The following is an 18,269-nucleotide window of genomic DNA, read 5'->3' on the forward strand; positions in this document are numbered from 1 at the left end:
GTCCCACTGTTTACGATACAATTCGAATAATTGTCCGAGCTCCTACAGGGAATCTAATCCGGGCACTCTTCATTATAAGTGGACATTTCTTGTTACTACTCTATAGGAAAGGATATTCCAGCAGAAATGGCAAATTCGCGATTATTCTGTGCTTTTCGGAGGGTTTCATACACCTACCGGATGGCGTAGTGTTAACGTCGTTAACTTGTAATAAAGGGGTCCCGAGTTCGATGCACAATTCGTATCCCAGCCCCGAATGGACTATCTGTGCGTAAATGGACTTTAAACAAACCTTAATAAAAGATCAAAGAAAAACAGCTTTCCAGTAACATCCTTGATAAAATAAAAAATCAATTGTTTACAGTTGACATGTAAAGAGTACTTTTCACCACGGCGGCAGAGGGCATTAAGCGATCGAGTAACGATCTATCCACCGAAGGTTCCAGATTCGAGCCTCAACTTGGACATCAATTATGCATCCTTATCTGGGGGAGGGGGAATACACAATAAGATTTCGTATCATTTTCAACCGTTGTTTTTAAAGTTGTTCAAAGGAATATGTAATCGGGGTTGTTTCAATGAGGGTTTGCAATTACCACTTCGGTTTTTCCTGTGTTCTTTACTGCTTTCATTTTAAAATATTCAAAATTTCGGGTGAGGTTGTTGCCTCAGACTCCCCTCTGCGAACGCCAGTGTACTGATGTATCTTTCATGCATACAACATTTATCGGCATTTAGTGCGACAACTTGTCGCATGAAATCTGGACCTTTTACGCATCCGATAATTGTCGAATTTTGGCGTACCAACTTTCGGTATTTTGTACAAATTCAATAAATGCCAGATACTTGAAAGTTTGCCTAGAAATATGTAATAGATACAAACCTACATCAAACAAATGTAATATTCAGAACATCACTTATTTCAATCCTTCTCCTCCATAAATCAGGCAAAATGTACTACCAACTCCAAATTTCCATGCCCTTTCACCAAGAGTGTTTGGGAAAAGAGGAAATAAATACATTGGTATAATGCAGAAAAGGAGCATAACCTTAGGTGGCACGCTTCACCATTTGAAGGTTAACGGGATCGTTTTCACTTTCATTACGACCCCTTCGAAACGCCAAGAAGGAAAGCATGCTGTGCTAACAGACAATCAATCACCACAGGGGGTTCAGATGTCCTTGTCAAGATCAAAACACTTTCCGCTTCAAGACTACTAGCTTTCAAGCGGAATGAGTTTTGACCTTGACAAGGACTCATATGCATCTGACACACATGAGATATATTTACCTGTAATAAATTCTGTTTCCGCCATTTCTCAAGAAGGGGAGAGCGGCTCAACACGATACATGTATCGACAACATAAACATCAATATACCCAATTTATATGTTTTTCCACCAATTTTCTTCAAAATCACATATATTTTGAACCTACAATCTTCAGATCACAGAAAACTTCTTCCAAAAGCAGACCAATGTTCCCGTCGCGATTTCTCAAGAAGCGGTCAGCGACTCAACACGATACACACACGTATCGACAGAATAAACATCAGTCTACCCAAATCATATTTTCTGTCCACATATTTCCTTCAAAATCACGTATTTTTAACCCACAATGTTGAGATCACTGAAAACTTTTTCGAAAAGCAGACCAATGTTCGCGCCGCGATTTCTCAAGAAGCGCACGTCGACACAACACGATACACTCATGTATGGACAGAATGAACATCAATCTACACAATTTATATTTTCTGTCCACCAATTTCCTTCAATTATGAAGATAAAACATGTATTATGTAATATGTTCTTAAACTGATTAAATGAGAAACTGCTAAGTTTTAATTAAAGGACTATCATTATGCATGGAAGCCAATGATTCGATTAGTATGATGAAACAGACTGATTTTGGTATATCTGTGGGGTACATTTTCAAACTTAATGGTTTTTTGACACTATTTGAAAGAAACAAATTCCTTGCCAGAGAGGCAGCCACCTCTTCCCTCATTATATTCTCCTGTGAAAAACAAGAGACTGTGTTCTATCTTTCACAGGAGAATATAATGAGGGAAGAGGTGGCTGGCTGCCTCTCTGGCAAGGAAATTTTTTCTTTCAAATAGTGTCAAAAAAGCAATAAAGTTTGAAAATGTACCCCACAGATATACCAAAATCAGTCTGTTTCATCATACTAATCCAATCATTGGCTTCCCTGCATAATGATAGTCCCTTAATTAAAACTTCGCATTTTCGCATTTCATGAGTTTAAGAACATATTACATAATACATGTTTCATCTTCATAATTGAAGCAAATTCGTGGACAGAAAATATGAATTGGGTATACTGATGTTTATTCTGTCGATACATGTGTGTATCGTGCTGAGTCGACGTTCGCTTCTTGAGAAATCGCGGCGCGAACATTGGCCTGCTTATCGAAGAAGTATTCTGTGATCTGAAGATTGTGGGTTCAAAAAACGTGATTTTGAAGAAAATTGGTGGACAGAAAATATGAATTGGGTAGATTGATGTTTATTCTGTCGATGCATGTTGGATCGTGTTAAGTCGCTGATCGCTTCTTGAGAAATCGCGGCGCGAACATTGTTCTGCTTTTCAAAGAAGTTATCTGCGATCTGAAGATTTAGGTTTCAGAATACATGATTTTCAAGAAAATTGGTGGACAAAAAATATGAATTGGGTAGATTGATGTTCATTCTCTTCATACATGTGTGTATCGTGTTAAGTCGCTGACTGGTTCTTGAGAAATCGCGAAGCGAACATTGGTCTGCTTTTCGAAGAAGTTTTCTGTGATCTGAAGATTGTTGGTTCAAAATACGTGATTTTGAAGCAAATTGGTGGACAAAAAATATGAATTGGGTAGATTGATGTTTCTTCTGTCGATACATGTTGTATGGTGTTGATCCGCTCTCTTCTTGAGAAATCGCGACACGAACATTGGTCTGCTTTTCGAATAATTTTTCTGTGATGTGGAGATTGTGATTTCAAAATACGTGATTTTGAAGCAAACTGATGGACAAAAAATATGAATTGGGTAGATTGATGTATGTATCGTGTTGAGCCGCTCTCCACTTCTTGAGAAATCGCGGCAAGAGAATTTATTACACGTAAATGTATCCCATGATTACGGAAATATGTCTTACTCTCTGATTTTAAGAGAAAATGTTCTTCTCTTCATGTTAAAAGTTTACAACACATTTACATGCATATCTGTTTGTGATTCATTGCACTGCTTACATGGGCGTCTGGAAGGGGTGGCAAGGGGGGGGGGTGCCCCCCCTTAGAAAATGAAAGTCAACCAAAAAATGTATATTTTTCACATATAATTTCATTCCAGCCACAATAGTATGTGTTAATTATTGCATGAATATGATAATATCAAATTTAAGCAATGTTTTTTGAGGGAAGAACACTATTATTTTGCAAAATGTGGCTTGTTTGCCCCCCTGGAAAAAGTATACCTTCCTTGCCCCTCCCTGGAAGAAATCCTGCGGACGTCCATGACTGCTTAAGCGTATTACAAGCGAATCAATTCCATGTATGTCCCCCCTTCGTGCCGAAGGATACAACGGAAAATCCCTCTCGGTGGATTGCAACTTTAGTATATAGAAAAGTTGTCCTCCAATGTGCTTGAAAATCGTGTATTTTGAACCCACAATCTTCAGATCACAGAAAACTTGTCCTCCAATGTGCTTGAAAAACGCGTATTTTGAACCCACGATCTTCAGATCACAGAAAACTTTTTCGAAAAGCAGACCAATGTTCGCGCAGCGATTTCTCAAGAAGCGCACGTCGACACAACACGATACCCACATGCATCGACAGAACAAACATCAATCTACACAATTAAAATTTTTTGTACACCAATTTGCTTCAAAATCACGTATTTTAAACCCACAATCTAGAGATCACAGAAAACCTTTTTCAAAAGCAGCCCAATGTTCGCGCAGCGATTTCTCAAGAAGCGGGAAGCGATTCAACACGATACACACATATATCGACAGAATAAACATCAATCTACCCAATTCATATTTTTTGTTCACCAATTTTCTTCAAAATCACGTATTTTGAAACCACAATCTTCAGATCACAGAGAACATTTTCGAAAAGCAGACCAATGTTCGCGCCGCGATTTCTCAAGAAGCAGGAAGCGACTCAAGACGATACCCACACATATCGACAGAATAAACATCAATCTACCCAATTCATATTTTCTGTCCACCAACTTTCTTCAATATCACATATTTTGAACCCACAATCTTCAGATCACAGAAAACTTCTTCGAAAAGGAGACAAATATTCGCGCCGCGATAACTCAAGAAGCGCACGTCAACTCAACACGATACACACATGTATCGACAGAATGAACATCAATCTACACAATTTATATTTTCTGTCCACCAATTTTCTTTAAAATCACGTATTTTGAATCAACGATCTTGAGATGACAGAAAACTTCTTCGAAAATCAGAAAAATATTCGCGCCGCGATTTCTCAAGAAGCGCACGTCGACTGAACACTATACACTCATGTAAAGACAGAATAAACATCAGTCTACACAATTCCTATTTTCTGTCCACCAATTTCCTTCAATTATGAAGATAAAACATGTATTATGTAATATGTTCTTAAACTGATTAAATGAGAAACTGCTAAGTTTTAATTAAAGGACTATCATTATGCATGGAAGTCAATGATTCGATTAGTATGATGAAACAGACTGATTTTGGTATATCTGTGGGGTACATTTTCAAACTTAATGTTTTTTTGACACTATTTGAAAGAAACAAATTCCTTGCCAGAGAGGCAGCCCCTCTTCCCTCATTATATTCTCCTGTGAAGGACAGGGTACTGTGTTCTATCTTTCACAGGAGAATATAATGAGGGAAGAGCTGGCTGCCTCTCTGGCAAGGAATTTGTTTCTTTCAAATAGTGTCAAAAAAGCAATAAAGTTTGAAAATATACCCCACAGATATACCAAAATCAGTCTGTTTCATCATACTAATCCAATCATTGGCTTCCCTGCATAATGATAGTCCCTTAATTAAAACTTCGCATTTTCGCATTTCATGAGTTTAAGAACATATTACATGTTTCATCTTCATAATTGAAGCAAATTGGTGGACAGAAAATATGGATTGGGTAGATTGATGTTTATTCTGTCGATACATGTGTGTATCGTGTTGAGTCGATGTTCGCTTCTTGAGAAATCGCGTCACGAACATTGGCCTGCTTATCGAAGAAGTATTCTGTAATCTGAAGATTGTGGGTTCAAAAAACGTGATTTTGAAGAAAATTGGTGGACAAAAAATATGAATTGGGTAGATTGATGTTTGTTCTGTCGATATATGTGGGTATCGTGGTAAGTCGCTTCCCGCTTCTTGAGAAATCGTGGCACGAACATTAGTCTGCTTTTCGAAAAAGTTTTCTGTGATCTGAAGATTGTGGGTTCAAAATACGTGATTTTGAAGAAAATTGGTGGACAAAAAATATGAATTGGGTAGATTGATGTTTCTTCTGTCGATATATGTGGGTATCGTGTTGAGTCGCTTCCCGCTTTTTGAGAAATCGCGGCGCGAACATTGGTCTGCTTTTAAAAAAAGTTTTCTGTGATCTGAAGATTGTTGGTTTAAAATACGTGATTTTGAAGAAAATTGGTGGACAAAAAATATGAATTGGGTAGATTGATATTTATTCTGTCGATATATGTGTGTATCGTGTTGAGTCGCTCTCCGCTTCTTGAGAAATCGCGACGTGAACATTGGACTGCTTATCGAAGAGGTATTCTGTAATCTGAAGATTGTGGGTTCAAAAAACGTGATTTTGAAGAAAATTGGTGGACAAAAAATATGAATTGGGTAGATTGATGTTTATTCTGTCGATATATGTGGGTATCGTGTTGAGTCGCTTCCCGCTTCTTGAGAAATCGCGGCGCGAACATTGGTCTGCTTTTAAAAAAAAGTTTTCTGTGATCTGAAGATTGTTGGTTTAAAATACGTGATTTTGAAGAAAATTGGTGGACAAAAAATATGAATTGGGTAGATTGATATTTATTCTGTCGATATATGTGTGTATCGTGTTGAGTCGCTCTCCGCTTCTTGAGAAATCTCGACGTGAACATTGGACTGCTTATCGAAGAGGTATTCTGTAATCTGAAGATTGTGGGTTCAAAAAACGTGATTTTGAAGAAAATTGGTGGACAAAAAATATGAATTGGGTAGATTGATGTTTGTTCTGTCGATATATGTGGGTATCGTGGTAAGTCGCTTCCCGCTTCTTGAGAAATCGTGGCGCGAACATTAATCTGCTTTTCGAAAAAGTTTTCTGTGATCTGAAGATTGTGGGTTCAAAATACGTGATTTTGAAGAAAATTGGTGGACAAAAAATATGAATTGGGTAGATTGATGTTTCTTCTGTCGATACATGTTGTGTTGTGTTGATCCGCTCTCCGCTTCTTGAGAAATCGCGACGCGAACATTGGCCTGCTTATCAAAGAAGTATTCTGTGATCTGAAGATTGTGGGTTCAAAAAACGTGATTTTAAGAAAATTGGTGGACAAAAAATATGAAATGGGTAGATTGATGTTTTTTCTGTCGTTATATGAGGGTATCGTGTTGAGTCGCTTTTCGCTTCTTGAGAAATCGTGGCGCGAACATTAATCTGCTTTTCGAAAAAGTTTTCTGTGATCTGAAGATTGTGGGTTCAAGATACGTGATTTTGAAGAAAATTGGTGGACAAAAAATATGAATTGGGTAGATTGATGTTTATTCTGTCGATATATGTGGGTATCGTGTTGAGTCGCTCTCCACTTGTTGAGAAATCGCGACGCGAATATTGGCCTGCTTATTGAAGAAGTATTCTGTGATATGAAGATTTTAGGTTCAAAAAACGTGATTTTGATGCAAATTGGTGGACAAAAAATATCAATTGGTTAGATTGATGTGTGTATCGTGTTGAGCCGCTCTCCACTTCTTGAGAAATCGCGGCATGAGAATTTATTACACTTAAATATATCCAATGAATACGGAAATATGTCTTACTCTCTCATTTTAAGAGAAAATGTTTTTCTCTTCATGTTAAAAGTTTACAACACATTTACATGCATCTCTGTTTGTGATTCATTGCACTGCTTAGGCGTATTACAAGCGAATCAATGCCAATGTATGACCCCCTTCGTGCCGAAGGATACAACGGAAAATCCCTCTCTGTGGATTGCAACACTGCTCTTTTTTATCGCTTATCGCTAACTTCAGGAACATGAATTTCTCCAATTTGTTTGAAATTTCGGATACTTACTAATTTGGGTCTCCTAATCACGAATCTGCACTTAAAATTTGGCGCTCACGTATAGAAATTCCTGAATTATGGCTAACCCCACGAACCATTAGGCTAGGTTAGGTTAGGAAACATAGTTAAAAAAATTTAGGGTCGTAGTAATATCAGGAATATATATATTTCGTTCTTTAAGTATTCGAAACGGAAAATCTTGCGATAAATAATGAGCAATTGTGCATTGTCGGTTGTGATGACTGACCCTCTTATTTTGCAAGTTTGACACGTGAGCGCCAAATTTTAACTTCAGATTCGTGATTAGGAGCCCTAATTTAGTGAGTATGCCAAATTTCAAACAAAATGGAGAATTTGCCGGTATTGTAAAATCGCTCCGCGACACTTCATTTGCCTTGATACGGCTTTTCCATTAGAGCAATGTCTTGGTGAAACCGTTCACCATGTTCGTCACTAACGGCACCAACGTTAGTTGGGAAGAAGTCCAAGTGATCATTCAAGAAATGTAATTTTAGAGACATGTTGCATCCCATACGTTGTTATGATGTAATTAGTCCATGTACAATATCGCGATACTTTTCTGCTTTATGGTTGCCTAAAAAGTTTTTACATACACTTGTAAAAGACAACCATGCCATTTTTTCAACATCTGTTAATTGTTGAATGAAATTCTCGTCATTCATCAATTCCCTTATTTGAGGCCCTACAAATATTCCTTCTTTAATTTTGGCATCCCTGATTCTTTGGAATTTCTGTTGCAAGTACATGAATCAACGTGAAGTTCTTTCCATGGCTTTCACAAAGTTTTTAATTAGTCCCATTTTTATGTGCAGAGGAGGGACATACACATTTTTGGGGTCAACAAGAGGAGTGTTCGCCACATTCTTCTGTCCTGGGAATAATTCACTACGAAGAGGCCATTTTTCCCCACAATAGTGATTTTTTCTATCTCTGCTGTCCCACTTGCATAAGAAGCAGCAATGCTTTGTGTACCCAAGCAGAATTGCAATTACCTTGAGATCTCCGCATATATTCCATTTGTATTTCTCATATTGGATATTTGTCAGAAGCTGTTTCAAGTTCTCATACGTCCCCTTCATGTTAACAGCATGAGCAATTGGTACTGATGGGAATTTGTTTCCATTATGGAGAAGTACAGCTTCCATACTAACTCTGCTGGAATCGATGAAAAGACGCCAATCGTGCGAACTGTATTCATGGCCAAGACAATCCATAACAGATGAGATGTCATTACAAGAAACCATGTCTCCTTCGTGGGAGAAATATTCTGAGAAAATAGTATGGCGGTCACGAAAAAACACACTTTCGTATCGCAACCGAGGAGATTTCAACCTTTCAGTCACGAAGCTAAAAAGTTCAGACTGTTGCTTAGACAAATTTAAATCCCACGTAAGATCGTTCAGATCCCCTTGTGACAATAAGTGTGGCTCTATTGATGAACCGGACACTTTAAATGTTGGGTCAGCAGTTTCTTCACCTCTTGCACTTTCTTCCCCGTGTTGGTCACGACATTCATCTTCACTCACAGTCATATTCTCAGGAGGCTTTGGTACCGGAAATTCTTCATTGTGACATACAGGTCTCATGGCTGATAGTAAATTTGGGTGCTGCACAGTGTTCCTTGTTTTCGACGTGATTCCAGCTATTTTGGTCAGGCAGAAATAACAGTCTGTTGTGTGATTTGATGGTTACCTCCAAACTATGGGAACAGCAAACAACATGTGACGTGATCCTTTTAACCAGCTTGCCAGAAGTATAACACAGGTCAAACAGCATATGTTTGTCCTGGTCCCCAACTTTACACCCAAAATAAAGTTCATAGCATTTCTTTATAAGAGGGGTAATTCGTTGCTCTTGTGACTTAAATGTCAACTCTCCACATATATAACAAAACGAATTGGGGCTATTTACGCAGGTACGAGGCATTTTCATTATGCACTAACACTACACACTACTTCTGAAACTTCGAATCACAACCTAATCAAAGGCAGTAACTTGCCACTCTGTCAGAACTCACAATGCTGAGACGCACGTAACAACAAACAACACTGCGATTCTACGTGTTCGGGCATGGCTCATCGACAGTGTTGCCATTACTCTCTCTTATTCACGATTTAGTTTGTTGCAATTGGAGGAAGGTCCCTGGCCTTAGGAACTTGCTGGTCATTCTATGGTCATATAATGACTGTTATTCAACAATATCTGTAGAGTAAATATAGGTTAAACCACAGCCCAATAGGCAGAATTTTCATGAATTGCATTAGGTACAGGTTAGTGTGTAACAAGAAAACTGAGCCCGATAGGAAAAAACTGATTTCATTTTCGAATTCAGCACCATCAACTTACCTTATAACACCATTCACATTCCTTGTAACAAATTTCATGTTGACCAGTGTTATCAGTAATGAATAATTTATTTTCTATATGACTGAAATGCAAAATATTTGTCTGGTTAAACATGTAGACTTTGCAACTTAGGAAGACTTTCACACAACAAAAAAACAAATATGGTGAACACGTTTTTAAGTGTGTAGTTACATTGTGGTAATCCACCTCTAGAAAATTTAAAAACATACTGTTTTGGACATAAATTGCCACATTGTTCTTCCTATATTAACACAAAAACAGCAATAAATTAGTTTAAACAAAGACCTGACCCTCAATGCTTGAAAAACCAAATCAAGCAAGCACTGTTGATGGCTCCTTTCTGCAATTGCATTAAGGTGATTCTCTGTGTGATGCACGGGACATTCGTACGTGGGTTAAATTCGTCTGGTGTACTTCTTAATTGATATTGCACTGATCTTTCATAATCAGTGTGTTAATACTTGTACCAGGAAATAAAATCCTTTCTCAAGATAACAAGGCAAAATTAAATTAACAATCTGTGTGATGCATGGGACTCAGGTAAATGTGTGGGAAGCACATAGTTCTCTTTAATTGATTATTTCTGTGCCATATTTAGACACACTTTGTTATAGACTTTGTACTACAGTATGCAATGAACAACATTTTTATATTTATAAAAACACCTTTTTAATACTTTTTTCCCTTGCGTGATGCACGGAACATTTCTTCCCTAATGATGTGACTATACTGCAGGTAATGTCTGGCTCCATAAACTCTCCCAAAAGTTGGCAACACTTCTTTAAAAGCATTTCAAGCACAAGAGATTGTTTTATATTAAACCTATATCAAAGATAACCTTATAATATATTCTACTATCTCTTATTTAATTATGCATAATGGTATTGCAGATAACAGGGTAGGACTAAATTCCTGTATCCTGTACTCTGCAGCAGAGAAAGTGTAACATTGTTTGCATCTGCTTCAACATTCCAGGTTGAACGTGTAACATATACACTGAAGTGCCAAAAGTCAGGGGATAGCGGGAGGGAACTAGTTGATGGCACTGTAACATCATGGCAAACCAGTCGAACGTCGCGAAGCAGTTGCAGTGTTGTCAGGTAGACTTCTCTGAGTGCAGTGAAATGTCATGTACCGTGGTGATGGCAACCTGAAGGAAATTATCGGCATTTGAGCGTGGGATGATAGTTGGTTCTAGATGAATGGGGCTTGCGATTTTGGAAGTCGTCCGGACACTGAACTTTTCTCGCTCGACAGTGTAAAGGGTGGACCGTGAGGGACAACCCTTCAGGGACAACGCAGTGGCTGTCCACAAGTGATGAATGACCGTGACTGGCAACGTCTGGACAGACTCGTCCGGACAAACAAGCAACAGTGCATGATCTGACAGCAGGAGTCAATGCAGGACATCCCAGGAACGTGTCTCATAGGTCAGTGCAATGCAATTTGGTCTCCATGGTGTATCACAGTCAAAGACTGACACGTGTGCTACTACTAACCGCTGTCCATCGGCGATGGCAATGCACATTTGCTCTGGAACACGTGCATTGGGCCTTAGAGGACTGGCAACGTGTAGCGTGTCAGATAAGTCACGTTTCCAATTGGTACGTGTGGATGGTAGGGTCTGGGTGTGGCACAGACCCCATGAGGCCATGGACCCAAGTTGTCAACAAGGCACTATGCAAGCTGGTGGTGGCTCCTTCATGGTGTGGGGCATGTTTACTTGGCATGGTTTGGGTCTTCTGGTCCTCGTGAACCAGACAATGAATGCTCATCGCTATGTTCAGCTGCCTGGTGACAATCTCCAACCCTTTCTGGACTTCATGTACCCTGCCAACAATGGGATTTTCCAGCATGACAATGCACCATGTCACCAGGCTGCAATGGTGCGCTACTGCTTTTTGTTTGTTTGTTTGAAAGTAATATTCCAGTATCAACAGAGTATACAAGAGAAACTTAATGTGTGTGCATGTCTCCCTGATGTCACAGTGGTAACATTATCACATTGCAATCAAGCAGTTTGGTGTTTGATAACCTGTGGAGGCACTTAGTAGTTTGGATACTACTTTAAACTGTTGGTCTGATCCTCATTAGCCTATTTGCGCATAGAGAGGAGTTAAAAGAATAACTCAAACTCATTCTGGAAAGTTACTTCAGAATAATTGCTGAGGTGTGATGGTCACAGAATTCAAATCTAAATGTTTTGTAAATGAAAACATTGAGTTCATCCATATCACAATTATAGTGTTCAGAATGATGAAATAGTTACTGTCCTGAAGAGCGAGCTGTGTAAACAAAGTTTTTGGGGGAAATTCAAGAATGATGGGATATCCGGGTGTGACTCTTGCATCAATAAAAACTTGATTAACCACCACACCACTTGATAACCACCACACCACTTGAAAATTCGGTGAATTTTTATAACTATTTTATCCATCATATTATTTTGGTGAAATGTAGATTGCAACCTTTAATCTAATGTGTTTATTATAGAGTAAACATTTTTATCTTTCCTGTTATTAATTTTTATAAAAGTTCTGGATGTGACCTATGTGAATACCTCATCTGTTAACCCCATTTAATGCGTAATACTTACCTAATACTTTAACTCAACAATGTCGAAGTGGAAAACAACCTCCCCAACTCCTAAATTTTAATAAGAAATAATTTTATTTCTGAAAATTACAAATATATTGAGCATTGCTTGTTTACACTTAAGTCTTAACATAAAGAGACAACCTTTATCATGTTTCGAATTACTCTTTGCTGTTAATTTGTATTCCTAAAACATTCCCGGAAATGTAAATATCAAATTAGTAATTCTTTAGTATCTTGCACTGTGGTCATGCAGTTAAGGCATCAGGCTTTGGGCTTGAACTACTAAGCACACTGGTGCATGACTAATTGGGGACAGTGTAACAACTTTTCTCCAGAAATTTCAGCCAGTGTATGGGATCGGTGGTCACCCATTATCGTGAGGGAGTTTAGGAGCTACGGCCTCCCCGATAACACTGTGTTAGCATCGTTGCCTTGTAATCAAGGGGTCCCGGGTTTGATACCTGGTGGAGGCACATAGTGGTTCGGATCCCACTTTAAACTGTAGGTCCAGTCCTGATTAGCCTTACTGTGCATAAAGTGGACTTAAAACACAAACACAATCAATCAATTTAGGAGCTACAAAACCTGGTCATGGGAACCTACAACAATGAATGGGGGTTCATAGTGCTGACCACACTTCACCCCTTAACTGCTTGCATGATCGCTCACCTCTACTGAAGCAGGTTGTAGTGAGATTGGCAGTCAGTAGGCAGGCCCTGAAACTCAAGGGTTTGTTGTGCCAATGGGGAGGGGGGGGGGGTAGCTTCTCAGTACTACAACATTTATAAGGGAATCTGCTTGGAGGTATACAGAACTCTGTTTAACCCTTTCATTCCAATGACTGGAGGAAAAATTGTATTTTTTATTTGCTGCAGGAATATCCCATTCATTTTGACCACCAATGTATTTCATACAAGATTTTCCAAATGGTTCCAGAAACGTCACTTTTAACAATTTTTTGGAAGAGATTCTTAGCTGACAAACAGAAATGTATTTCTCCATCCTGTTAATTTTGTCACTAAGCAATTCCACAATCATATAGACACCTGCCTGCAAAAGCTCTTCATCTGGTTCAGTACCTGGGAAATGAGGTCAGACTCATCAGCATCTGACACTCAGAATCAGAAAATAGCATCTGCCATATCCAAGACTGAGATGAGACATGAGTATTTTATGATTGACTAGTTTCTGTGTTTAGTTCATATCACACTTGATAATCTCTGAATGCTTTCATACTGTTAATTTCTCTTTCTAATCACTACTTTCAGTGCCATATGGTACTGTAGCTTTTAATATAAAATACCCATATGCTAAATTAATGCTTAGAGTGAGATAAAAAAAGTCAATTTTCTTGTAATTTTATGCTATAAAAGTGAAGATTTTTACTTAAATAGAACTTTAAGCAGAAATTCAGAAACAATCTGCATAAGGGTAGCTTTGATTCAGCTGGGGATAATAAAATACGAGTTATGTAGGCTAGTCTAAATTTTGAGTTGGAGGCTTACTGTCAGGATATAACTGTCAGTTTAAATTATTTTTGTGTATAGCCATTGAATCAACCTGAAGAAAGTTAAGACACACCTGGAACCATGCATTTTGGCCACACCCAGAGCCCTTATTTCACAGATAAAACTAACTGCAAAGAAAGGATAGGCCTTGAGTCATGTTGGAGGAGTTATGAAACTGATTCGTATGTAATTTGGTGCTACATTGATGACTTGTTTTCATTTAAATGAAATTTAGTTCCGAGTGTGACATAAACTCATCAATCATTTCAAAGAGCTCTAACTGAAAGATTACTGCAATGAATTTTACAAAAAAATAAAGAAAAATGAAAAATCACGTCAGCTGCTTCTTGCCACTATATTGTTGTAGTGTTTCCAACTAACCACTTTTTAGTACATAAAAGCCCCTTGATGTGCATTACTAAAGACTTACTTAAAACTAAAGCATAATGGAAAATTTAAAACATTTTTAGATTAGTTCATCAAAATATAGGCTTTAAGCTTCAGTTTAATGCTATTTTGACTGTTTACTTTTTTAAGTGTAGGATCATTTTGTCATGGATTGGCTGAAATCTAAAATTGTATTGATGTGTGGTTAAGGTTTGTTCACATTATTTCCTAAAAATTACATACTTGTATGTGTGAAGTTTGCTAAATCTTTAAATAAAGTAATGAGACCATTGCCCATCCAGGATGAAGTCTAAAGCATTCATTTTTACATGCAAGTCTAAATCTCTTGTTAAAGTAGAGCTTCAGTTTTCATCTTAACCGACCTTGTTGTAGATTTTTTCATTGAATAAAAATATCTATTTTCTCAATTTCCAACCATACCAAAGTAGGGGGTGATTAAAGAAAATTTCACAAAAGGGGGAAAAAGGACACGAGGAGAGAAAGAAAGGTCAAGAATTTCAAATTTCTTATTTCAGTAGACACCCTATTCTATCCAAAACACTGCACAATTTGGGATCAAAAGTCACAATTTTTTTTAAAAAAATGTCAATTTTCAGATATCTTTCTTTACTCCTTAGTCAATAAGCTGTCAATGAAACTCATACTTCTCAAATAAACATTCAAGTCGAGAAATTATATCGCCATCGTCTTATTTGTACACAGGCACATATAGTGTCAACTAGACTTTTTTTAAATATAACTTGGGGCACCATTTCAGTGCTTGTTTTTCAACATTTCTGACCATTTTGTGTGTTTGTGTGTGTTTGTTTTACAGATCACCGAGTAGACATTTTAATTGAGGAAAAACTTACAGCATGTAGGGTTTTGAACTTGGGATGACTTGAGAAGAGTGCCACATGCAATGCCATATTTCACTCTTTATTTCCTCAATGTTGATCAGAAAGGAACTCTACAATGCCGTAAGTGCTGAGCTCTTCTTGCGGTAGCACTTTGATGAACATACCGCTTGCCAGAATGTGCAGACATGCACAATGCATGTAATACATCTTTTAATATCTTTCCTGCAGCATTCGCAGATGGGGCTTCATGGGCATGCGCAGGAAGATGTAAATTGTGATGCATCAGTCAGGAAGAACCATCTGACGTGACTTGTCCCCAGTGTCACCCTCACAGAAGTTTGATAACAGAGATTCCTTCCCCACCATCAGAGATTTAAAATTCTACTCACTATACCACAGTCTGGCTTACTCAGTTATTTTAATTTAATTTGCATGTATGTTTTTACAGAAAATTTCTAAAAGTCAGATATATTTTTAAAAAATGATGTAGCTTATTCTTTTATATTGTGTAAAAAAACACTAAGTTGCTGACCAAGGCAGTTTATTAAGATAAAAAAGACTTAAAAGGTAACGTTTCAACCCTGTATCAGGGTCTTTCTCAGATGAAGAACTTAGTGTTATTAATATGGAAACAAGGCTTAATTATATTACAATTGTGTAATTAATTTTGAACTACGTATTTACTTACAAAATTAATGGAATGTGGTTATGTTTCAAGGAATGAATAAAGTAATCTTGTGCAGTATATTTTTAGAAAATGATGTAGCTTATTCTTTTATATTGTATAATTAATTTTTAACTACTTATTTAATTACAGAATTAACGGAATGTGGTTACAGTTCGAGGAATGAATGAATTAATCTTGTGCAGTGATTTATTTTGTCTTGATGGATACTTGCATACATTGAAGACATAAGTGTCAATTTCCTGGGAAAAAATGGATGATTACCAAAAACTGACAGATGTGGAGATATTAGACACACTTGAAAATTTGAAAAAAGAGCTGATGGCTGAGCTTTGTAAATTGCCTGAATGGAATGAAAATGAAACTGTTCATTTGAATACAAGGTACGTTGTATAGATGCAAAATGTAATTGGAATTTTATAATTCAATTTATGATATATAAATCTAATTCTGTACCAAACATATATTTCGTTACATTTTATGGTTTACATTATGATTACCACTGATCAGAATGGTACATTTTAAAAGTAGCTATGCTACAGCTACAGCTACTATTCCAAAAGGTAGCTTCGCTACATCTAAATTTTTCCAAAAGTAGCTCGCTACGCTACTCCTGTTTGCTACTTCGCTACTTTTGCATTAAAAAACATCTTAAAACAACCACATGGATATTCCAAAAAAGACCCTAGTATGATTGTTGTACTGAAAAATACCGTGCGTTCATTTCGATCTTCAGCCGAGAGATCGGGAGAAGCGTGGCGGGCGGCGCTGGCGGAGATGCTGACATTTGCTGCCTGTAATGCCCACTTATTTTTATGGACATATGCAGACATTTATATAAATATTGCAAAATGAGCACTAACCTGTGTTATAAGAGTTCGGTTTTAATTTTAGTAGCTTAGTGGCTGTATGTGCTAATGATTTTGACACGCCCATCTCCTGTGAAACACGGCGTAGAGGTTTGCTTGGAGAACGTTCTAACGCTGCACCACTTTTTTCATCGAGTTTTGCTTCGGTTAGAATCCGTCGTTTTTGCTTAGGTGTTTTAAAATTTAACAATCCATTTTCTCGTAATTTAAGGACAAGATGTCTAACCGTATCTCTATGTGGAGGTGAAACACCTGGGAATTTCTGTACAAATTGCCTACACACGTCTCGACACGAGTCTTTTTTCACGTAAGTGTCAAACATAAAAAAATCTTTGTTGTAACGTGATCCTTGCGGCTGTCATTCCAATCGTCTCACTGATACAACACACATACACACAACTACTTATTTAATTACAGAATTAACGGAATGTGGTTACAGTTCGAAGAATGAATGAATTAATCTTGTGCAGTGATTTATTTTGTCTTGATGGATACTTGCATACATTGAAGACATAAGTGTCAATTTCCTGGGAAAAAATGGATGAATACCAAAAACTGACAGATGTGGAGATATTAGACACACTTGAAAGTTTGAAAAAAGAGCTGATGGCTGAGCTTTGTAAATTGCCTGAATGGAATGAAAATGAAACTGTTCATTTGAATACAATACACTGCAATAACACAAATAAGTAATGGCAAGTAAGCAAGAATAACACTCTTGCGCACAGTACGAAATTAACATGCTCTTTGTTTACATCTGCTCGCCACTATATTCACAGCTCTGTCTTCATCTAGTCGCGAAGGAACAAAAAACTCGAGCTTGGAGATTTTGGATTGCAAGGAAGCTCAAGAACACCATTGACTTTTAACGGTTTTGTCTGCAGCGTAATCTTGATACAGTGTTGCACATTCGAACCTCCAAACGATCCCCATCGACACAAAACTCTTTCAAGGATATAAACTTAAGCAGGACATTACTGGTCAAAACTATGATTAAAATGTTTTATTATCTGTGGCTCTTAACATCGTTTCTAAAGCGTATTTATTTGTGTATATAAGGGCAGAACTTGCATGAATTACAGAAGAACTTTTGCGTGTTATAACACATGTTAGTGCTCGTTTTGCAATATTTATATAAATGTCTGCATATGTCCATAAAAATAAGCGGGCATTACAGGCTGCAAATGTCGGCATCTCCGTCAGCGCCCCCCGCCATGCTTCTCCCGATCTCTCGCCTGAAGATCGAAATGAATCATGATTCCTGTCATTTAGTAATTTTGATAGCCGTGTTACTTTAGTTACTTATCCTTACTATAGTCTTTGAGAATAACTAACCTATGTAAGTGGCATATCAATTGAAATTTGATATATGAGTATTGCAATTAGGATGATACCCAAAGTAATGATTACAACTATACATAAATAAAATTTGGTAGGATTATTTACATTTATATATCAACATATTTTCCTTGAGAATAAATATTGAGTTGAGTCACATAGTGGTATGGAACCAGTCTCGATTAGCTTATCTGTGCATAAAGTGGATTCAAAATAAAAACTAGGAAAGATGCCTGGAGGATGGGATCCTCCTGCTCCTCCATTCCCCATGTTGCTCATCATCATTCATCATTGTTTCTCATTCTCACAATTAGCCAAAAGTGGCAGAAAGCGATTAG

General features: G+C 37.5%; 1 protein-coding gene across 1 annotated transcript in view; it reads left to right on the top strand.

The window, feature by feature from the left end:
* Nucleotides 1–18,269, top strand: part of LOC145996883 (uncharacterized) — a 97,023-nt gene that overhangs the window by 46,748 nt on the left and 32,006 nt on the right. Inside the window, exon 2 of the mRNA XM_083133438.1 lies at nucleotides 15,857–16,107. Within this exon, the coding sequence (XP_082989564.1) occupies nucleotides 15,977–16,107 (131 nt within the window). The 5' untranslated portion in view covers nucleotides 15,857–15,976. The remainder of the gene's footprint in view (nucleotides 1–15,856; nucleotides 16,108–18,269) is intronic.

This window comes from Lepisma saccharinum, chromosome 13 (genome assembly GCF_977018435.1).
Source record: "Lepisma saccharinum chromosome 13, izLepSacc3.1, whole genome shotgun sequence".
Classification (NCBI taxonomy): domain Eukaryota; kingdom Metazoa; phylum Arthropoda; class Insecta; order Zygentoma; family Lepismatidae; genus Lepisma; species Lepisma saccharinum.